Source organism: Balaenoptera physalus (genome assembly GCF_965194825.1).
Source record: "Balaenoptera physalus genome assembly, chromosome: 1".
NCBI classification, from domain to species: domain Eukaryota; kingdom Metazoa; phylum Chordata; class Mammalia; order Artiodactyla; family Balaenopteridae; genus Balaenoptera; species Balaenoptera physalus.
The window spans coordinates 169768849-169792133 of NC_138882.1; the positions used below are offsets into that span (position 1 = coordinate 169768849).

General features: G+C 47.2%; 1 protein-coding gene and 2 pseudogenes across 3 annotated transcripts in view; all 3 read right to left on the minus strand.

Moving 5' to 3' along the window:
* ZSCAN20 (zinc finger and SCAN domain containing 20) overlaps window positions 1-15392 on the minus strand; it is a 32136-nt gene extending 16744 nt beyond the window's left edge. The window contains exons 1-6 of the mRNA XM_082464524.1: window positions 15359-15392; window positions 8879-9404; window positions 3596-3782; window positions 3099-3175; window positions 2736-2820; window positions 627-1319 (exon numbers count right to left, since the gene is read on the minus strand). Of these exons, the coding sequence (XP_082320650.1) occupies window positions 627-1319; window positions 2736-2820; window positions 3099-3175; window positions 3596-3782; window positions 8879-9295 (1459 nt within the window). The 5' untranslated portion in view covers window positions 9296-9404; window positions 15359-15392. The remainder of the gene's footprint in view (window positions 1-626; window positions 1320-2735; window positions 2821-3098; window positions 3176-3595; window positions 3783-8878; window positions 9405-15358) is intronic.
* A 164-nt stretch (window positions 15393-15556) lies between these two features.
* LOC309657935 (toll-like receptor 12) lies at window positions 15557-20048 on the minus strand (annotated as a pseudogene). Its single transcript has 2 exons — window positions 20031-20048; window positions 15557-19874 (listed from the first exon to the last, which is right to left on the minus strand). The product of its transcript is annotated as a toll-like receptor 12 (transcript).
* Window positions 20049-20355: 307 nt separating this feature from the next.
* Window positions 20356-22638, minus strand: LOC309658000 (toll-like receptor 12 pseudogene; annotated as a pseudogene). The gene is made up of 2 exons: window positions 22635-22638; window positions 20356-22527 (listed from the first exon to the last, which is right to left on the minus strand). The product of its transcript is annotated as a toll-like receptor 12 pseudogene (transcript).
* Window positions 22639-23285: the final 647 nt, after the last annotated feature.

Sequence of the window (23285 nt, forward strand, 5' to 3'; positions counted from 1 at the left end):
CTAAGTGTCCGTCAACAGATGAATGGGTAAAGAAGATGTGGAATATATATATACAATGGAATACTACTCAGCCATAAAAAAGAACAAAATTTTGCCATTTGCAGCAACGTGAATGGACTTGGAGAGCATTATGCTAAGTGAAATAAGTCAGACAGAGAAAGATAAATACTGTATGTTATCACTTATATGTGGAATCTAAAAAATACAACAAACTAGTGAATATAACAAAAAAGAAGCAGACTCACAGATACAAGAGAGCAAACTAGTAGTTACTAGTGGGGAGGGGACAATATAGGGGTGGGGAATGGGAGGTACAAACTATTAGGCGTAAGATAAGCTCAAGGATGTATTGCACAACACGGGGAATATAGCCAATAATTTTGTAATAACTGTAAATGGAAAGTAACCTTTAAAAATTGTACAAAAATTAAACAAAAAAATTTAAGTGTTTGCTTCTATAACTAAGAAAACTCAAACAAGCAGAACTGATCATAGGAGAGAGAAGAAGAGCTTGAGGATGACCTACTCTAGCAGCATCACTCCAGACTGTGCCCTGAACTAGAGAGCAGAGGTTTGGTTGGTGAGAGGGTTGGAATCTGGATCCGATTAAGCCGCAATGTTCTTACCAATACGACTCTGGAGCAGAGCTGGGCCCCCTGGAATCCTGGGTCCGTGGACGAACTCTTCAGTGGCCAGGTGACTGTCATCACCATTACAGTCGTCCGTTGTTTCCTCAGGCTCCCAGCCCCCTTCCTCCTGCTCATCCACCTCCATGTCACTGTCCCCCAGCCTGGGCAGAGCCACAGCCTCTCCTGGGCCATCTGAGGCTCTGATGGCCGTCCGAGCCCTCACCAGGGCCTCCAGCTCCTCATAGAAGGGGCAGGTCCCTGGCGGGTGGCTGCTCTTGGCTTTCCGGTAATTCCGTAGGAGGTTTTTGACTCTGTAGCGACACTGCTCCAGGGTCCGCAGGAAGCCCTGTGCCCTCAGCCGCTCTGCAATGGCCCGGTACACCTGGCGGTTCTGGTGACAAGTCCGGAGTTTTTCAGAAAAAGGAGACTCACTCAAAATTGCCAGGAAAGTCTTAGTCTCCTCATAGCTCCAGTGCACACCTGATACTTTCACATCCTCCATGTCCCACTGATATCGTTCTTCCCAGGCCCTGGAATCCCTCCAGGCCAAAGCCTGAGCTGGTTTTGTTTGCTCAGTATCCCAGCTGTAATCTGCAGGGTTCTTTTGTCCAGAATTTACAAGTCTTGGACCCCAAAATTCTGGTCCTTGCTCTTGCTGGGAGATGAGGGTTGGTTTTGAAACTGGAACTCCTATACAAAAGGAAGAAGAGACATGATTAAATGGAAATGATCTGTTGAGCAAAGCGTTTGTCTAAGAAGTCCTTGAAACATTTGCCTGCAAGAAACTAAAGAGAAATTCCCAAGCTAATCCCTTAAGAGGTCTGGAAGGAAAGGGAGAGGTAACTAGAGGTAACCTCATCAGAAATATATTGACCTGTATGCTTTGTTCATTTGCTTTTTGGTTGGTGTCATGAAATACATCATGCAAAAGAGTGATTGTTACTGGTTCACAGATGGGCACATGCCCTAAATTAGCCAAATCAGAATAAATTTAACAGTTGGAGGAAAGGTTGTGTGTGGTGTGAGTCCCTCTTGCTAGGAACTTGAGGTCTCAAATGCCATTGGCATCTACCTTTTGCCTATGACAAAAAATAGCTTTAATATGAAGCTGACACAAAGAATGGCAGAGCAGAGAGAAAGAATCCAGGTCCGCTGTGAAGTTGCCGAGCCAGTTTGTACTGTGGTTGGAGCACACCCTCCTCTAGACTTCCAATACTGTGAGAAAATAAATTTCCATATTTCTCAAAACACTTAGCTGTGTTTAAAGGACAGATGTCCCAATAGCTCCCAACCCCAGCAAATAGGAAGGCTTTAATTAAAATAAATATTTGAAGAAAACTAGAGGAAAGAGTTTAGAGCTAAAAGAGGCTTAAGGATTCTCTAGTTCAGCATTTCCCAAAGGTTGTTCCTTTGAACACTATTTTCCCCAGATATCATGTGTAAAAAGGGCACACTTCTCATCATGTGTAAAAAGGATACACTGCCCAGCAAGTAGCCAACAGCTCCTAGTGTCTTACTTTACTGCCGTGAGTCAGACCTGCCACTGTCTCTCTACCTTATCCCACTCTCACGTCTAACTCTCCTCTTACTGATCCCAGGCTCCATGGGGAAATGTTCATTATTGTTTGACTTCCTGTGAAAATGTGCCTAAAGAGAAAGGGGTCTGTGCTGGTCATATGGGCTTCAAGTATTTTGAGCCCTGTGATATTTATTTCTCATTGTGGTTTAAACATGTCAGTCTCCTGGGCTTAGTTCACTTGACTCTGCCCCGAGAGATGGACCTTGTTTGATGCTGAAAAGACTGGGTTTCTGGGCCAGCAGGCTGGGCGCAGCCCTGGGACGGTGGTGAATGTACTGAGGAAATAAAAGATAATGAGTGCTGAGAGGGCAGGCTCTTGGCAGCCAGCCTGCCGGCCCAGAAATCCACTCCCCACACCCCCTCCCTGCTGCCACAGTGCTGGCCACAAAGAGCACATCTTCTCCCTAGGTCTGAAATTCCAGAGACTTCACAGAGCCATGAGTCTTAGGGAGTGATGAAACACTCCTTGGGAACTGAGTGTACCGGAAACCCGACCGTATCTTATCCAGAGGGCACTGTTTCCTTACCCAGGGGCAGGCCGTTCCCACAGCTGTCTCCTGGGGGGTCCTTGCAGAACTCCTTCTCAGCGTGTCTGCCGGGACCCAGGGCTTCCTGAGGGATGTACAACAGAAAGACCTCAAATGTCACTGACCCTTCAAAACAGCTTGGGAGTCCCACCAGGCCCCAGGAAATATAATGGACACAGCGATACCATGTGTGAGGCTAGCATCCTAAGGAGCAGCTTGACCCAGGAGAGGCCCAGTGGACGGGGGGATGAGGGGCAGAGGCTCGCACCCTGCACCCGACAGCAGGGCAGAGAGAGAAGAGAGGAGCAGGGCAAGGGCACAGGAGAAGTAATGACAGGAAAGGAGGAACAAACAGCAGCTTACCTGGGACTCCACTGTCACCTCCCAATCTCCAATGCTCCCCATCTTTGGTAGAGTAGGGACTCGGGGAGTGAGGACAGCTGAGGAGGAGAAAATATCTCTGAAACCCAAGCTCTGGTTCCCAAAAAACCACCTCCCTCTCAGGTCCAGCTTTCCTAAAGCCTTGCTTGGATCAAATTGAGACTATTCCTGTAGCCAGTGCAGACTTCCACTTTCTTTCCTTCTAGAGTATCTAGCTCCTAAGTTGCCATGTGTGAGATGTCAGCCCTGAACTCCTACGATCACCAGCCTGCCCCAGGCCCAGCCTGAACCTGCTACATGATTCAGCTACAGTGGGGTATGCTAACACCATTGGGAGCTTCATCTTCTTACTTCTCAGGGTGTCCATCAGACACTATTGTAGCCCTTGCCTTGAATTCTGCATATCCCTCCTCAGGCACCCTTCCTCACCCCCACCCTTTACCCCTCTTCCCTGATGGTCCCTGACTCCTGGTACTCACCACTCTCTTTCAAGAGCTGTGGTGCCATCTTGGTGTCTAGATGCTTGGGAAGGTCAGGACATGGATTCTTCACCCGCTGCTTCTGGGACTGTCCCTCGGGCCAGTGATCTGCTGGCCACCGCTGGAAGCTCTGAGATTCCTTCATTGTCTTTAAGGACCTGGTCTCTTCTGCACACAGTTCCAGTTCCTACACACAGACAGCCAAAATTCCCAACCGTAAGTTCAATAACTGGTAGGGCAGGGCATGTTCTTTTGAGTACAGCTGTGGTTCAGAGGTTAACAGGCTCTTTTTAAAAACCAAAGATGGCTTAACGTTTGACGACAAAGCCATCAGACTAACTTCAGTAAACATACCAGCATTCATACCACCAAATGAGTACTTTCTATTCAACACAGAAAGGCTATACAAGTGTTTAAATGAGGCCACTACTACTCAAAACATTTTTGAATCATAACAAGATAAATTATGTAAAATTTTTGTGACATTAAAAAAAAAAAAGTTAACCAGGTATATGTTAAAAGGCAAAAGGAAGCATAAAAGCAGATACAACTATAACTCTAAATGTAATTGCTCTAAATATTCCTGCTGAAAGGCAAAGACAATTTTAAAATGAAATGAAAGAATGTGCTGTTTCAGAAAGGCACATCTGATCTCAAAACAGAAAGATATGCAGAGATAAGGCACTGTAACGCAAAAAGAAAACAGAAGTGGCAATTTTAATCTCAATGTAGAAGTTTAGGCAAAAAAGTACTCAGATATGGAGAATATACATACAATAAAAGGAAATAATCAATTAAGAGATAACATTACCCAATTCAGCTCTAGCAATCATAAAGCTAATTTCTTAACTCTCTCTCAATTGGTTCCAGATTCAGAGGTAGTGGTTGAGATGTTATTTCCTGGCCCTAAAACCCCAACAATATAACAATCTCATTGTGTCATAGAAACACCTAACTTTAAAAAAAGTATTACAATTTTTTTCAATAGGCATTTTCAATACTCACATGGTTCAGAAATAGAAAATATACACAAGGATATATAATCAGTGAAAATATCCCATCCCCACCTGTCTCCATTCCACCTGCCCAGTGTTTTCCTGGACTCCTCACCACAGGTAAACACGGTTCTTCTGCATCCTTTCAAGTTTCTTTATATACAAGCAACTGTAAATATATATTCTTATTTGTCCCCATTTTTATACAAAAGATAGCAACTATATATATACATTGCCCTGAACCTTATTTTTTTTACCCAAAATAATATCCATCTTCATCAAACTTTATTATTGAGTTTGCCAAACTTCACTCCAAAAATCTTTTGGCCAATCTGAAAACTCAAATCCACTCTCACAGAGAGGAATTTTATCTTTGAGAAGATATATAAGAATGGGCCATGATCATCAAAAGCCATTCCCAATGAGGGGACCCACCAATGTCCTGTGTGGTTCACAGAGAGAAAACACCTGTTTATCAACATTTTTAGAAAATAATAACTTTGTGTTCAAGATAAAAATAACTTTGTTATAGTTACAATCTTATAACCCACAGAAGTACTGTGGACTGGACCCAACAATAATCCCCACTCGCAGCCCTAGCTCCTCCAACTATTGCTACACCTAAGCAAAGATTCTTATTCCATGGATGGTCACTGTAGACACAGAAAGAAGTAGATTCAAGTGACAATCAGGAGGCAAAAATTCAGTAGGATATTGGTTGGGGTAAGGTGAATTAAGAATCCATCAAATGTGGTACATATATACAATGGAATACTACTCAGCCATAAAAAAGAACGAAATAATGCCATCTGCAGCAACATGGATGCAACTAGAGATTATCATACTAAGTGAAGTAAGTCAGAAAGAGAAAGACAAATACCATACAATATTACTTATATGTGGAATCTAAAATATGACATAAATGAACCTATCTACGGAACAGAAACAGACTCACAGACATAAAGAACAGACTTGTGGTTGCCGAAGGGAGGGGGGTCAGGGGAGAGATGGATTGGGAGTTTGGGGTCAGCAGATGCAAACTATTATATATAGAATGGATAAACAACAAGGTCCTATGGTATAGCACAGGGAACTATATTCAGTATCCTGTGATAAACCATAATGGAAAATAATACAAAAAAGAATGTATATATATGTATAACTGAGTCACTTTGCTGTACAGCAGAAATCAACACAACATTGTAAATCAACTGTACTTCGATTAAAAAAAAAAAGAATCCATCAAAAATGCCTGTGCACCACACTAAAACCTGCACATGGATGTGTACAGCCACTTTATTCATAATTGCCAAAACTTGGAAGCAACCAAGAGGTCCTTGAGTAGGTGAATAGACAAATAAACTGTGGTACATCCAGACAATGGAATATTATTCAGCACTGAGAAGAAATGAGCTATCAAGCCACGAAAAGGCATGGAGGAACCTTAACGCACATTACAAATTGAAAAAAGCCAATCTGAAAAGGCTATATACTGTATGATTCCAACTATATGACATTCTGGAAAAGGCAAAACTATGAAGATAGTAAAAAGATCTGTGGCTTTGTGGTTGCCAGAAATTAGGGGGAAAGGAGGGATGAATAGGTGGAGCACAGATGATTTTTAGGGCAGTGAAACTATTCTGTACGATACTATAATGGTGGACACATGCCGTTATACATTTGTCCACATCCATAGAATGCACAGCACCCAGAGTGAACCCTAATGTAAACGTGGACTGTGGGTGATGACAATGTTCAGGGGTTGTAACAAGTGTACCACTGTGGTAGGGGACGCTGACAGTGGGAGAGGCTGTGCATGTGTGGAGCAGGGGGTGAATAAGAATTCTGTACTTTCTTTTTTATAAATTTATTTATTTATTTACTTATTTGTTTTTGGCTGTGTTGGGTCTTCGTTGCTGTGTGCGGGCTTTCTCTAGTTGCAGTGAGCGGGGGCTACTGTTCGTTGCGGTGCGCGGACTTCTCATTGCGGTGGCTTCTCTTGTTGCGGAGCACGGGCTCTAGGCGTACGGGCTTCGGTAGTTGTGGCACGTGGGCTCAGTAGTTGTGGCTTGCGGGCTCTAGAGCACAGGCTCAGTAGTTGTGGCACACGGGCTTAGTTGCTCCGCAGCACGTGGGATCTTCCTGGGCCAGGGCTCAAACCCATGTCCCTAGCATTGGCAGGCGGATTCTTAACCACTGTGCCATCAGGGAAGCCCAGAACTCTGTACTTTCTGTTCAATTTTGCCACGAAACTAAAATTGCTCTAAAAATTAGCCTTTTTTCTTTTTCTTTTTTTTTAACCTGATGGGGAGAGGGGCTGTGCAAGAGGGTGATGACAGAATAAACAAGCTCAAAGTCACAAAATAGCAAAGCTGAAAGATTTGTTTAAGGAAACTATTTTAGAGGGCATTTAGACAGCAACCCTTTTCAGGTGGTGGTTCTCTTTGAGGAACATAGTTAATGTATTTTGTTCCATTACTAAGACTTGGAAAAATTTTACCTGCAGAGACTGTAACCAACCTTACAATGTAAGATCACAAGCTACAGCATATGTGCCTAGGGGGAAACAACAAGCTTCTCTGCTACTTATCCATTTGTTTTGACATTTGTGAGTACGCAGGAGCAGGTAGAAAAGTTAAAAAATGAAAATAAAAGTCACAGAAGAAAAAAACACATTATAGAGAAGATTCCGTTACCCCCTTTTTTTTTTCTTTTTCAATTTTAGATTGCTCAGTTCACAGGGGTATAATTTGAGAACTTCTGGTCTAGTCCAACCCTCTCATTGTACAGATGAAGAATTATAAAGACCTTGATTTAAGTCAATTCTCATCTCCGGGTTTCAAGTTCTTCATCTAGCTCTGAAACCCTAAGACGTCCATATGTTTCTTCACTGCCACTTAAAACAAATAGCTGGTTTCTTTAAAAGAAATAATCTGGGAGGGTGCGGTAATATATTAAAATAAGGTATACTCTCTCAGATTTAGGTCTCTAACTTTAAATATTATGCTTTCTGTATCTTCAATCAGTTTGTAAAGGAATCCAAAAAGCGAAGCCACAGACCTTAAATCTTTCTGGCCCCTAGTCTCACATCTGTATAGAGCTTTACTTTTTACAACGTACAGAAAACCCCTACTGTGCACAGGGATATGTCCTCAAACCTATGATTTCCCCCAAAGAAATGTGATTAAGTATACTATCACAAGAATTACTGACTGTATAAGAAGTGGAAGCACCAAGGGTATGTTGAGATGAAGGCTCTATGCGGCTGGCTCAGCCCACAGCCAGCTGAAGGGCTTATTCTACAAGTTCCAGCTTCGAAGCAGGATTCAAACTTTGTGTTGTAGCAAAATTATAAATTATTATCATGGGCTTTCAGGGTCTCTTGCAAACTGTTTAAACTGTGAATGTTAAATCCACAATACTTTCCCTTATCTCAGCTCTACAACTTCTATAAATTTGGACAGGTTACTTACCTGGGTCTGTTGAACCATTTGAAAAACTGGCCATGATAACAGCACCTACCTTATTGGGTTGCTGGGCTGATTAGATAGATGAGCAATACACACAGAAAGCTTAGAACAGTGTCTGATGCACAGTGAGTGCTCAAAAAATGTCAGTTAATATCTCGTTTGAGCCTCATGACTCAGAGATATTTCAATTCCCATGGTTTGCAGATAAGGCCTCTCTCATGTAGTAGAAAGAACAATGAACTTGGAACCTAAGGATCTGGGTTTAGGCTCTGGTTCATACTGATGGAGCCTTGTGAGCCACCTGACTTTGGGGGCCTTAGTTTAATCTATAAGATGAGGACAATAATGCTATTCCTGTCTACCTACATTACTGCTGTAGGCATCCAAAGATATCACATACGTAAAAAGATTCTGTTAAGTATAAAACACAATACAAATTAAATGTACTGTGAATATGGTACTGAGAGGCAGCTTAGAGCAGTAGTTACAAATCCTGGCTTCAGAATCAGACTGCCTGAATTCAAATCCTGCCTCTACCATCTAGTAGCCAGTGACCTTGAGCCAACTACCTTTCTCTCCCTTGCTTCAGTTTCCTCATGGGTAAAATTAGGCTAACGGTACCTATCTCGTTTAACTGGTGACAGGATTAAATGAGTTAATACATGGAAAGCACTTAGAACAGTGGCTGGTACATGGTAGTGTTCAATAAATGTCAGATGCTTGATAATATTATTATTGTGGTTTGGCAATTATCAACCTAGCTGCAGCCCCACTACCTTGCCTGACCTGTTCCTTGGAGAACAGACTATTTGCCTCACCCGCTGTCCCGCGGCCCACGCCTCTCGGTGCCAATCCTCCACCAGGGCCACTGCCTCCTCGCCGCTCTCAGGGTGGCGCGCCTGTACCCAGGCCTGGACCTCCCTGGGTAAGATAGTCAGGAACTGCTCCAGCACCAGCAACTCCAGTATCTGCTCTTTGAGGCGGATCTCCGGCCTCAGCCAGTGACAGCAGAGTGCCCACAGCTGGCTGAAGGCCTCGTGGGGTCCCGCCGCATCCCTGTACTGGAACTGCCTGAAGCGCTGGCGGGAGGCCTCAGGGCCAGGGACAGGGTCATGGTCCTTCTCCCGGGGTTGGGAGTCTGGTCTCCACGAGTCCTCCTCCAGCTTGACAATCAGGAGTTCTTCAGGCTCTGGTAGCGGGGAGGCCTGGGCCCGGGCTTCCAGGGTTACAGCCATGGTCTCTCCTGGACGCCTCCCTTCACCTGGGCCGTCCTTGTGCAACGTCTTCCTGCATCTGTAGTGTGTCCTCAAGGGGCTCCTGGGAGAGGAAATGCTCCCCCAGGCTCTGAAGGCAGAAAGACAAGGGACAGTGTGAGCAAGAGGACCAGGAGCCTCCCCTTCCCCACTCCCCACACACCTTCCGCTGCTTTGCATGGGGTGGGACTGCTAAGAAACGCCCTTTCCCATAAGCAGGAAGTTAGTCCACAATCTGCCACCAAACCAGCAGCCAGCACACCTTGGAGGAAGACAGCACAGTATTAAATCCTCTGGGACACCCTAAACGCCTTAGCTGGGCATCAAGGCTGCCATGATTGGTCCCAGCCCAGCCTTCCTCCCTCTACGTGTGTCCCAAGTCTGACCTTCCCTCAAGTTGGGTCCCAAATGTCGCCCCCTCCATAAGGTCTTTCTTCCGGGCCGTAAGCTTTCCTCTAAGGGTGCTCTCCTTGCAAAATCCCTCACTCTACACTCTCCCTCGGTCACCCACCCATGTGCCATTTTTCACCATCTCTAAACGAGGACTCCCAAAACTCCAGCCGAGACCGGTCTCCAGGCTCCAAAGTCCAGCCACCCACAAGGCATTTCCACTTGACTCTTTCTTAGGCACCTCCAACTCAATGGGTCAAAAACTGGATTCATCATTTTCTCTTGAAAACCTTTCCCTCTTCTGGAGCTCTCCATCCAGTGAAGGCACCACCTTCCATCAAGGTACCCATGCCAGAAATGTGCTGATCGTATTTTTCCAAGATTCCCCACATCCATTCATCACCAAGCTGGGTCTTCTTGGCCTTCTCAGCATCTCCATCCCCAGCCTGTGTCACCTCCTTGTCCAAAAAAACATCATGCTTTCACTTGATCAGCCCCCTAACTCATGTCCCTGCCTTCACTCCCCTCACCCCAACCCCTGGTCCATTCTTCACACAACCAGATGAGATCAAAATCTGACCACGTCACTTCCCTGCTAAACACCCTCCACTGACCTCCCATTGCCCTCAGGATAAAGGGCAAGCCTTGCCCAAGTCTCCACCTCATCTCTTGACCACGCTCCCCCTTAGCAGGGTGTTTCAGGCACGGCTCGTGGCTCCTGCATCGGGCTGCCCTCTGAACCCTCCCACAAGCCACCGTCTCCTTTGGGAACAGTCTCGTCCCGTTCTTCACGTAGCTGTCAGCTGAAATTGTACTTTTTCCAAGCAGCCCTCCCTGTGCCCTGAAACAAGATTCAATCCTCAGCCACACGCTCCCATGCCACCTTAGGTGTTCTCTACCATTATCCTCATCATACTTTATTGTAATTATCTTACCCACTAGATCATACGCTTCCTAAGGGACCTAGCACAGCACTCAGCACACAGAGGAAGCACTCAATAAACAGTGAAATAATGGTCAACTGATAACGGCGATGGGTCATGAAGCAAGGATTATAATTAATCACTTTCTAGATTAAAAAACAGAGAATGACCTTCTTGCTGTTGTCAAAAGGAATTCTTTTCTCCTCTTTATTTCCATCTCTGTGACACTTCCCATGTTCTACATTGTACTAGAGGGCTGTGTGTACACATGTGTGTCCCCAGAAAGATTACAGCCTCACTGAGGGCAAGGAATATAGCTCACTCTTTTTTTTCACACCCCTCCCCTCCGCCACCCCACAATAAGCGAGGTGCACTAAACACAGGAGGCTCTCAGTAAATGCTTGTTGAGTGAACGCCTGGGGGTTGCTTCTTTTACACAATGAAGACTCTGACGACACTCATGCTGGGTTATCTGGAAAAATGAGCTCTCTGCGTCACTCCCAACAGATATAGATAACATTAGAAACGCCCACTCACAGGAGGCTATTAGCTGCTTCCAAGTGGGAATGACACAGCTGAATTGAGAACGGAGGGAGGGTGATATTTCGATTTTAGGCCATCTGACTGGACTGCCTGGAAACAGGCAAGGGTGATGAAAAATAAAGGCTTGTCCTAAGGACCTCCACACACATAGGGAGAGGCTAGGAACACAACTCATGACCACCTGGCAACTTCCTGCTTGTCCTTCAGCTCCCAGCTCAATGTCACCTCACCTGTTAAGAGTTTCTTGACATGCCCTTGTCATGCCCAGCTCCCATCCCCACTCTCCAAAAATCACCTCCCCTCATCCTGTGTGCCCAAAGCACTTGGCACGTACCTCTAACATAGGTGTTACCTGACACTATTGTAGTTACCTGTTCTTACATCTGACAGTCCCATTAGATTGTATTGCTAGAGCCACTACTATATCTTACCCATTTCTGTATCCACAGTACCCAACCCAGTGTCTGATAAATAGCAGGGCCATCGGAAATTTTGCCTTTTATTAAAATGGTAAATCGGGTACATCAAAAGCCTAATGGGCTATGGAAGGTCCATAACTTACATTGAGCTAAAGAATTAACCTTTCATGAAATTTCTTTTTTAACCACACCTTAATCATGCAGTAGTCCAAACACAATTGCATCACTGTCTCACATGAAGACTAATTCGCCAGTCATCTGCAGAGTCCCACTATGGACCCTGCACTGTACTGGGAGCTAAAGCACCAACAGTGAGTAAGACAAACAGTCTCCACCTTCATCAAAGTTACAGTCTAATGAGAGAGACAGTCAATAAAGCAAGCAAAGAAGTGTATGCTCCTGCACAGAGTGAACACTAACAAAAACAGGCAATTAGTAGCCCCACCAGGCCCAAAGAGTCTCAGATAATAGGTATTTTCTTCTGGGAATACTTGAAAGTTGCAAAGGTTAGTTTCAAATACAATCTGAAAGATTTTTCTGCTACTAGACAAATATGAATAGCAGTCTAGCCACAGAGGGAGGTCAACACAGTCAGCAAAGCAGACTTCACACAGAGCTGACAGAGGAAAAATGGTCAACAGCATTCCTCAGTCCTGAGACTACCAGAAATATGGGGGCTCACAAGGATCAGCAACCTCAAAGAGTATCCATTGATTGAGTGCCCATGGGGTGCCAGGCTTGGTGCTAAGTGTTCTACATTCATGATCTCACTGAGTCTTCCAGGCAAGCAGCTGAAGAGTCATTAGTGTTGAGTTGACTTACACTGATCTGTAACTTACACACACTAAATTACATACAAACACCAAAAAGAGAAGGAAAGGACATAATTTAAATAGTGCAGCCAGTTCCATTCACGATGTGTCTATTCCAGAGCACGTGGTGATGATACCCATGACTCTGCTGGTCCCCAGATTGACTGAGCTCCCCCCAGCCTCTTTCCACTGAGAGCGAGCAGGGTGCCTTTCATACACTGTGGTCACTAAACACAAGCCAACTCTTTAATCTAACGTTCAACCAATAAACCCCAGCTGTGCTATTAGCTTATTAAAAGACAGCATGTTGGTTTCTAAATGGCTCCTAGCCAAAGGATTTTCAAGCTGACTGTGATTTTTGTTTAAATGTGATTTTCACCTTCTGTGCTGACGTCAGAATATGATTAGCCTGTAAGGTATGACTTCACTATGTCCCCAATTCACATATACGGAACTGAGCTTCTATGAAGAAGATTCATGTGAGGTTCCACAACCAGCAAGTGGTAGAGTTGGGATCTAAGCCCAGTTTTCTGCAGTCATTTTTCTTAACCATCACACAGAGCCTCCTCTAGGTTGGCCAGTATTCCAAACCCCTGAGAAGATGGTACGGAGAGTGCAAAGAACATGAAGGCCGGAGTGAGCAGAAAAGGGTTCCAGTTCCACTCCTGCCTTCTACCAGCTGTGTGACTTTGTACAGGTCACGTAGCCTCGGCAGCTGCCTATCCAGACTGCAGCTTACAGCCAGACTCTACTCAGCAGCTGCCCCAGGCTCCCCAATTAGTAAGATGGGAGCACAGCAAAGAAACAGGGAGACTAGAATCAATGGTTACAAATTTAAATGGCTATGGGTCAGGCAATGTAAATGAGTACACGAGTGGAGTGGGGACTGCGGCCAACTACAGAGCACCAGGACGCACATTGGCCCAGTGTTCCCAGGCCTTCCAACTTTTCCCAGAGAAGCTAGAACTCTGCAATTCTAAATGTTGGCAACCAACTCAAAATTGTTTCAAACACCATAAGGATTAAATAGAGCATGATGGTAGGCTTCATTCAGCATGGGCTGTCACTTTGCCACCTTTCAGCTAAATGATCTCAAAGGTCTCTTCCAATAGCCAGGAAGACCTAGAAAGGGTACAGATTCCTCTCAGCAATGAGGGATCTGCCATCAAAGCCAGGATCCCTTCATAAACCCAGGGAAGCCGAGGGGCATCCTGGCTCCTGTGGATGTGGACACGGTTAGTGGGGTGCCAGCGAACAGTGGGTTGGAAGAGAAGCTCTGCCCCAGTCCCATGGGAAAGGTCAAGACTAGTCTGTGACCTCCAAAAAGAAAGAAACTGGGAGTTCCCGAAGGCTATCAAGCTCACTTGGCTGACGGTCCAGGCTACTGCTTAAAGCAGCCTGACCTTACAGTTAAGGGCTTAAACCAGGGAGAGCAAATAGGATTCATTTAAGGCACCAACTTCAGTCAACTGTGCTAAGGACTCTGAATCCCATGTGAGTATGTGTTGTGACCAATGAGTTGTGACTTCCAGACACAGAATGGGGAGTAGCAGCACACATTCCGTGTATTTGCCACCCCTGGCTTAACTCCCATAGGCACTGAATCAGCTTCCAGCAAAGACGGCCCTGACAGGCAGGAGAAGACTAAAGCTCACACTCCTGGAAATCCACTGGATGAAGCAGTTTTCAAGCCTGGTATAGCAAAGCTCACCCTGGATGGTCTTTATTCACATATTCATCAAGCATTTACTGACTTACTTGATTTACATCAAGTACTTACTACTCTGGGCTGGGCAGTGGGGAAATGGAGGTGATGCAGAAACTGTTCCTGTCCTGGAGATGCACACAGTACAGTGGAAGAGACAAAAAAGGAAAAAAAAAATCACAGATAATTATGATCAAATGTGGTTAAACGCAATAAAAGAGGTCTGTGGGAGCTGGGGTGGGGGGGTGACTTGAACAAAGTAACCTTTGAGTTGGTTCTAGAACAAAGAATGGTTCTCTTAGCAGAGAATGGGGGGTGGGGGAGTGTATTCTCAGCAGACAGAACAGCATGTATAATGGTGGAAAACCAAACAGCCTCTCCGAGATATGGGGATAACCTTGACAACACGAAGATTAGGCTGGAAAGGGAGTTCATGAAGGGTCTTGAATGTCAGGCTAAGGTGTTCAGACTTAATTCCATAGGTAATGGGAGTTAATGAAGCTTTTTAAGGAGAAGGCCAAATCTGATTTGGGTTCAATAGATCATGGTAGCTACAATGTGTTTGTCCAAACTGGGGAGGTGAAAAGGTGTAGGCTTCAGCAAAACCCCTGACAAAGAAATGTCTCAAGATACATTAAGGAAATTGAAAGATCTGAATATTCCTGGATGTGGAAGAATGCAAGAGGAATCAGAGGGCGCCTGGTAAAGTGGATGTTGGTACCATTCACTTCCATCAGGTAGAAGGAAAGAGGTGCAGGTTTGGGGAGGAACACAATAGCCAGTCCCACCCACTGGGTTCCAGAGGTCAAGACCATTAGAGAAACTGTACGCGGGTATCAACTCAGATGTTTGTTTTAGATGAGCAGATACAGGCTGGAACACTATTTTTAAGGTCCGGCTTCATGCTCAGGCCCACTCACCTTCACTTCTTGAAGGGCCCCAGAATCCTCTATCCTTCCCTATAAGGTCTCCAGACCCTTCCACCTTCAGAACCTCTCCCGGTCCCCTCACCTACACACCTTTCTAAGAACACTCCCAGGGCCTTCTATCTCCCTCCTCATCCCCGACCCCTCTTTGACCCTTTCCATCCCCGGACGCTTCATCCTCTGACCGCCCCTCACCCCCACCCCACATAAAAGCTTCTTTCTCCCCTCTCACCTTCCCCGGCCCCCCGTGACACCACCACCTCCTAAGTCTCCAGCCTAGAGCCTTGAGTCTCAGCTGCCCCCGCCCCGCCACCCGGACTCACCCACCGAGACACCCACTGCACAACAGGGCGGAAGTGTTCCAGGGCTCGCGCAGGGAATGCTGGGACGCGGAGTCCGAACGGCGCCACCCCGGGAATGGAGCGTCTGGGACTACAACTCCCAGAAGGAACCGCGGGAGCGCCGGTGGGCGGCACCCACCGCTTGCCGCCTTTCCGATGCCTTCAGCCAATAGATGCGTCATCTCCTCCGGGTCCCCGGCACCGGAACAAATCGGAACAGAGTCTAAGCGTGAGGGCGGGGCCTGTTGTGATCCCTGTCCTTTCCACAAGCTCCGGGGTAACGTCACCGCCCAGTGGGCGGGCATTCAAGGAGAAGGGGCGGGGTGTATTGAAGGGGCAAAGCGAGAACCCGAGGCCCTGGAGAGATCAAAGAAGAAACAGTAAGAAATAAGGGAGAGAGGGTGACTAGAGGTGACCAGACTGGTGGGCGGGAGAGAGTTGAACAATTGTAGGTTCAGTTTCCAGCTCACAGTTAAGCTGCGTAACTTTGGATCAATTGAGAACCTCGCTTTCTTCAGCTGTGAAGTGAGGATAATAATAGCATCCATGTCGCTGGGTTTTTGTGAGGCTTACTGGGATAATACACCTAAAACATTAGCTCAGAACTTGGGTCCTAATAGCGAATATTAGCTATTATTATGTAAATCAGTTAGTATGGAACTTGGCACTTCCTGGGTGTTGGAGGAATGTTAATCGTTATTAGAATAATAATAATCACAACAATTTTAATATAAATGCAGTTGCTTTGTTCCGTTGTGAATACTTTGGAGTATGAGCAATCTAATAATGGGTTTGAGAATGTGGGTTTTGTAGTCAGAAACGGATTCAAATCCCAGCCCAACGACTTAATAGCTGTGTGTTCTTGAACGAATTATTGCATCTCTTTTGTCTTCAGTTTTTTCGTTGGTAAAATGCAGGTGATATAACAGAACTTACATTGCAGGGTATTGTGAAGATTAGATGAGATAATGCAGGTAAAGCATGGTCTCTGAAGTCAAGGTGCTTGTGTTTGAAACGTCTTACTTTCAAATGCAGGATGTAGGCCTTTCCACTCACCAGTTGTGAAACCTTGGGCAAATTACTTAACCTCTTTATGCCTCAGTTTTCTTATCTATAAAATGGGAATTATAATAATGGCATCTACCTGCTAGGGTTTGTGAGAGGAATAAATGGGGAAAAATAGGTAAAGAGCTTGGTATGTGTCTGGCAGAAGGAGTTTAATAATCATTAGCTATTATTATTTTTACTAATAGTTATGAGATTCGGGGGAAATTGACAGCACCTAGCATATGGCAAGTGCTCAACACATGTTAGCTATTGTTAAAATTAAGGGAATTCTATATTTTAATTTTAAAGACCCAATTCAAAGCGCTTGTCCTCTGTGAAATATGTTCCAACTCATTGGTAGTAATAACTCATGTGATTTTACTCAGTGAATGTAACAGCAACCTACAAGCACTCATTGTTGTTGAAACCTCACAACAACCCTATGAGGTGAGTATTATTATCCCCAATTTAAAAGGGGGAAATGAGGGCTTAGACAGGTGAAGTGACCTGCTTGAGATCAAATAGCTAATATGAGCCAGGGCTGGGATTTGAACTTCGGGGCATATAACTCCAAAGGTTTCTTCTCGGCCCCATACTTGCATAAGGAAAAGATCACGGCTGGAGCAGGGTGCTGAGTGGGGAAAGAGATGGTGCAGCGGTGTGAGGTGCTAGGAGAACTGAAGACATTTAAGACTCAGAGCGTCAGGCTCTGAAGCTGGAAAGGCAGCTTTGCAGGGTCAGGTAAGAACGTCCTCTTCAGGTTCACCTGCCCTGAAGAGGAGGAATGGAGGTGAGGATGCACAGGGAGAGGACACCATTAGGACACAAGAGGGCGCCCCTCACCCTAAATCCAGCCTGGAATTTTGCCACGCTTTCCCTTAGCCTCTGTCTAATTAATGCCTGGCATTTTACAGGAGAGGAAAACTAAGGCCCCAAGAGGCCAAGTGCCCTGCCCAGTGTCATATAGAAATAAACAACAGAGCCTGAACTAGATCCCAGTTCTCTGCTCCAGCATCCACCAACATTTTTTTCTGTCCACAGTTGTCTATCAAGACCCTCTCTGCCCTGGGCTAGCATTAGGCTCTAAGGATGCAGAGGTGAATCAAACCTGGTCCCTATCCTCAGAGCCTGATCTCTAAACTTTTCCAGTCGAGTTTCCTGTTAGTAAATTAGCAATGTTCCCTATTAGCAAAAACATTTTTGAGCACACACGCCCAATATATGTGTATTTATCTACTTATAAATGATATACATGTACGTATATAATTACATGAAAAGCTAACTTTTATCGAACATTTACAGTGCATGATTAGGTCCTGCTCTCAGTACTTTATACGTATTAAGTCATTTAGCCTCTCAAAGTCATTTGAGAGAGGGTCTAATACTATTCCATATTACTAAAGCCATATGGCTGAAAAGCAGGCAGTCTAGCTTCAGAATAAAGTGAGATTAGAAACAAAATAGAAATAGAAGTTTTAACACTTTCTTCCTAAACTCCAGTGGCTCATCTTGTGCACCCCCCTTTGAAAACCACTGCTCAGGAGTCTCCCAGGGGCTTTCCTGGTAGCACAGTGGTTTAAAATCCGCCTGCCAGTGCAGGGGACACAGGTTCATGCCCTGGTCTGGGAAGATCCCACATGCTGTGGAGCAGCTAAGCCCATGCACCACAACTACTGAGCCTGCGCTCTAGAGCCCACAAGCCACAACTACTGAGCCCGTGTGCCACAACTACCAAAGCCCATGTGCCTAGAGCCCGTGCTCCACAACAAGAGAAGCCACCACAGTGAGAAGCCTGCACACCGCAACGAAGAGTAGCCCCTGATCGCCGCAACTAGACAAAGCCCGCGCACAGCAACGAAGACCCAACACAGCCAAAAATAAAAGCAAATAAATAAATAAATTTATTTAAAAAAAAAAAAGGAGTCTCCCAGACCTGTGAAGGCCAGTACAGTGTGATCAGTACTTTGAGAAAGGGAAGTGCAGGAAATTATGGGAACCCAGAGGCAGCAGCTTACCCAGGTTGGGAGATCAGGATGGCTTCCGGTCATGGCTGAGCTGAATCTTAAAGGATACTTAAAGGATACTTTTCTCCCCAGAGGAAAGAAATTGGGGGAAAGGGTGTTCTTGGGTGAAGGAGCAGCACGTGCAAAGGCCCAGAGGCAATAGCGCATGGTGTTCTGGGAGTACAAGTAGTTTAGCTCGGCTAGAGCACAGAGTGTCAAGGGGGCGGGTTCCCCTCCCAGCGCTGCTATGAGGCGCAAACGAGATGATAGAAATGACCAGGCCTTTGTGTTCTTATTGAGGGAACAGGCAATCAATCTGCTGCCTCCTGGGCAGTATCCCAGCTTTTTGGTCCTCAGCTGCCAATTCCTCTATAAGCCAAGGGGCCCCTTTGCCCCTTGAAGATCTAGTTGAACTTGGCCTGGACCCCATTCCACAGCTTAAGAGTGCTCAGAGCCCTCCTTCCTTCCCTGTACTCTCCATCAATTCCCAACTTTATTTCCTCTGGGCTACAGTTTCCATGACCCCAACCCCTTTGCCCTCTGCCTCATGTGGATTTCCATCAAAAACAAAAAGTCCAATTAAGCCAAGAACTTCATGGATTTAGTAGGTTTACTGAGGATTTGGAGATTTTGAGATCACATCACATACTGCACTGCCACTTGCCATCTCCCAAATTTTCTCATTCATTTGGAAAGCCTCCAGAGCCTTTCCAAAGCCTGTGTCCCCAAAGCCACCAGATGATCCTCCCTACACACACAGCACCCTGACCTCCTGCCAGAAGCCGAGGCAGGCTCACTCACCCACACGTACCCACTCTCTCCCTGCTAGGCTGGCTTGCTTTTCCTCTCCCCTCCCCTCCAACACACATGCACCCACTCTAGCCCAACCCAGGCTGCCCCAACCTGCTCCCCAGCCAAGCCCAGAACTCGTCCTTTCTTTCAGCTTCCTTGGGCCACATGCAGTAGTCTCCTCTGCAGAGCAGCCAGGACAGCCTAGAGCAACAAGGGAGCTGGTGGTGGGAGACCAGCTCCAGGAAGACCAGCAGCAGCCCTGGGGGGTGGGGGGCAGCCAGCAGGAGGAAGGCAGCCAGGCAGAGGTCCAGGCAGCAGCGTGGGGTGTGCACGGCCTGGCGACTCAGCACACAGAGCGTGACCCAGCTCCCTGCCATGCCATCTGCCACCTTGTCATCCACATCCTTGCCTGGCTCAAGGATGACAGAAGCGCAGACCCCGGCCCATCGGAGGGCGGCCCTCCAGAGTAGGCAGCAGCTCCCCAGTCACCCAGCTCTGGTTTTGCCTTCAGTGGGACACAAACACATCATAAAGGAACCTCCTGCCCTCACCCCTCTGACTCCTCAGACCCTGAAGCCAAGCCCTGAACAAGGCCTGCAGACAGAGGATCCAGGAGTTCCTGGCTTCCTATAGGAAAGGCAAGGAGATCAGCAGAAGCAGCTGTGCAACACGGGGAGCTTACTCATGCAGACGTGATGGAATTGGAGGCCCAGAGAAAGGACGAAGAGACACAAGAGGAAGAAGAAGTAACTGAAGAACCGAAGAGATTCACGACGCGGGAAATGGCAAGGGGATTTTCTTTATTTGAGGAGGCACTGTTAGTTTTTGAGGCATAGCACCTGAACGTAGAACGGTACACGAAGGTTGCAGTAGCCGTTCAGAATGCAATCCAGTGCTACCATGTCATCTATGATGAGAAAAAAAAAGCTACTACCCAGACATCACTGGATCATTTTTTCAAGAGAGTAGATAGAATTGAATCTAGCAGGGAACCAGAACCTGTGCCATCGACGTCAGGCATGAGTGAAATTGCGGCTTGCCCTCCGTCTCCTATTGCTGACGATCCTTCAGCTCTACCATCTCCCACCTCCTCTCCCTCCTCCAGTCAGTAACTCTTCTTGCCTGTTCACCCGATGCCCCTGTATGCCAGCTGTTGTACTGTACTTTTCAAGGTACTGTACTGTAAGATTAAAAATGCTTTCTTTATTTTTTGTGTTTGTTTGTTTTTTATGTATTGTGTGAAAAGCATTATAAACCTATTACAGTACAGTACTATGTAGTCAGTTGTGTTAGTTGGGTATCTAGGCTAACTTTGTTGGACTTACGAACAAATTGGACTTACAAACACGCTCTTGGGACAGAACTTGTTTGTATGTAGGGGACTTACTGTATGGGGGCATCTGGGGACTTTGCTCCTGGAGGCTGCCATCTAGCATGAGGCCTGTCTCCCAGTCTAGCACTAAGACCTGGAGACTTCCCAAGCCCTGGAAAGCAGCAGCAGACAGTGTCTCTAACCCCATTTTGACCAGATGCAGCACCTCCCCTGGGCAGCTCACCCACCAGCTCCTCAAGCAGCACTGAGCAGGGCCAGGCGTGGGACTGCAGTGCCTGCGGCTTCCGCTCCCATAGGCTGGGCAGCCCCGTGGTGCAGCAGGGCTTGGGGCTGTGCCCGTCCCCCCTTACCCTCTGATACCAGAGCCTGGAGAGCTGCCAGAGGAAAAGGTTAGAGGTGTCCTGGGAGCAGAGGGCCTGCAAGCTATCATCAAGCAGGGAGAGTTGGCAAAGGGCAGGGAAGATCTTGGTGACATTCCAGGTCCCCAGCTGCAATCCCCAGCGTTTTAGAGTCAAGGTCTGCAAGACTGTAAAGACATTAGAAGCCAGCCTCCCAGGCTTCCTGCCTGAGACCGCATGAAACTCCAAGCTGGTCAAGCTCATGGGCAGGGATAACACTACCCCAGAAGGGCCAGAGTGGAGCTGCAGGTTCAAGGTATGCAGACGCCCTGGAAGCCCAAGGCTGAGCTCAGCACCATGCGGGTATCCAGCAGGCTTAGGGCGGTTACTGCAGGCAGCGGAGCCAACCAGCCCTTGCCCAGGTCTACCAGTGGATTCTTGGCCAAGTCCAACTTCCCCAGCCTCCTTAAGCCCTGGAATGCCTGGCCCTGCAGACAAATCAGCTGGTTTCCCTGAAGTAGCAGCTCCCGCAGCTGGGGCAGCATGAGAAGGTGACTGGGGACAGCGTGTGCAGCCCATTGTTGGACAGATCCAGGGTCCGCAGTCTTGACACAGCCCCTGTCTCGTTCGTGCCCAGCATGGCACTTGCAGTTGGTTCCTACTCAAGTTCAGTTTCTGAAGGCTGGGCATGGCCGCCAGGAAACCTGGTGGCAGGTTAGTCATCAGGCAACTGCTCTTAAGACCCAAGCTCTTCAGGCTGTGGCAGGAAGCCAGGGCCTCCAGAGCTATGTGCCCTAAAAGGGTGGATGCCAAATTCAGCTCCTGCAGCTCAAAGTGTGCAACTACCCCAGCAGGCAGCTTGGCCGTGTCGGCATTGATCACAGACACGGTGTCCAGGCTCTGCAGCCCCAGTGCTGCCACTGCAGCTGCCTTCATCTCTGTGTGGTCCAGACACAGAGTCCCCAGCTTGAGCCCCTGGAGGGCCCTGGGACTGGCCATCTTCAGCTGATTGTTGAATGACAGGTCCAAATCTCCAGAAGCCAGGCATTGCCAAAGGAGGGGCCGTGCACTGGGTCTGGGAAGATGTCCGCCAGCTCCCCCAGATTCTGAAGGCAACTATACTTGACACTCAGCTGTCGTAGGCTGGGAGAAAACCGGACACCCGTGTTCCCATCCAGGCAGGGGCCCAAGAAAGCGAGGCCTGGAGGGAGCTTAGGTTGCCATCAGGGGTAGGAAGAGGTAAACTGTGTAGGGGCCTGTGAAGAAGAGCTGCCGCAGCTGTCCCAAGCTGCCAAGAGCTCCTGGCAGGAGCTGGGTGAGATGCAGACTCAGCCCCAGGACCTTGAGCCCAGGGAAGTGGGAGAAGGCATCCAGGCACAGAACGGAAGTGGAACCAGAGAGACAGAGGCCCTCCTCACTCTGGGGCACAGCCTCCAGGGTCTGTGTCAGGTTGGTCACTGAGGAGCATGCCACAAGGAGGGGCAGGCTGGAGTCCAAAGGGCAGATCAGGAAGAAGAGGGAGACCAGAGGCAGCCGGGAGCCTTCAGTCACCAGGCAGTTGGAAGCTGTCCAGCCTGTGGTCACAGAAGGGACAGGAGCAGACCAGGCAACAGCAAGTACCCCTCCCATCTCAGCACCAAGCCTGGTCCACAAAGAAAACAGAATCAGAACCCCCCTCTCTGCTCCCATCCCTTTTCCAGAGAGGAACCCAGACCCTATCCTCCCCCTGCACACATACATACACAATACTCATAACGCTGACAGGATACACAGACCCCCAGGAGGGTCTGGAAGCAGGGTCGGAGGGCCACAATACTTCCAAACTGAAGAACTTCTGGGAGGGTGGGGCTAGACTCAGAGATGCTTAGAGCTGAGGATCCAAGGGTCAGGGAAAGACAGAAGTACACTCGTGGGAGGTGAGACCTACGTCTCACTTCCCTGTTGTGAGGAAGCAAGCAGTGTTTGTGAGCACAAGGTATGGCATCAGAGGTCCGGGATCTCACTCTGCCATTGTCCTGAGCAGTGCATGTCCCCTCTCTGTTTCCTCACCTGTAAGCCAAGCATACAGATACCTACTTCATAATATTGGTGCAATATACATACGGGTTTCTCTCCTCAACACTCTCTTTACTAATTCCTCTCCTAACTCCAACAGAAAGGAGGTCTTGAATAAATCAGGATTTTTTTTAAAGCAGTTGTTTTGTAAGCAAAATAATACATCAAAATGATGCCTTCATGGGCATCTTGTAATGCTCCACATGGAAGATTCCAAGAAGCCCAAAATTTACCCAAGAGGACCCATAGGGCTCCATTCTTGCCCTTCCAGGCTGGAGCTAGGAAGAACAGTCTCTGAGTCCTTGACCTTGATGTGTCACTACCAGAATGGAGGCAAGACCCCAA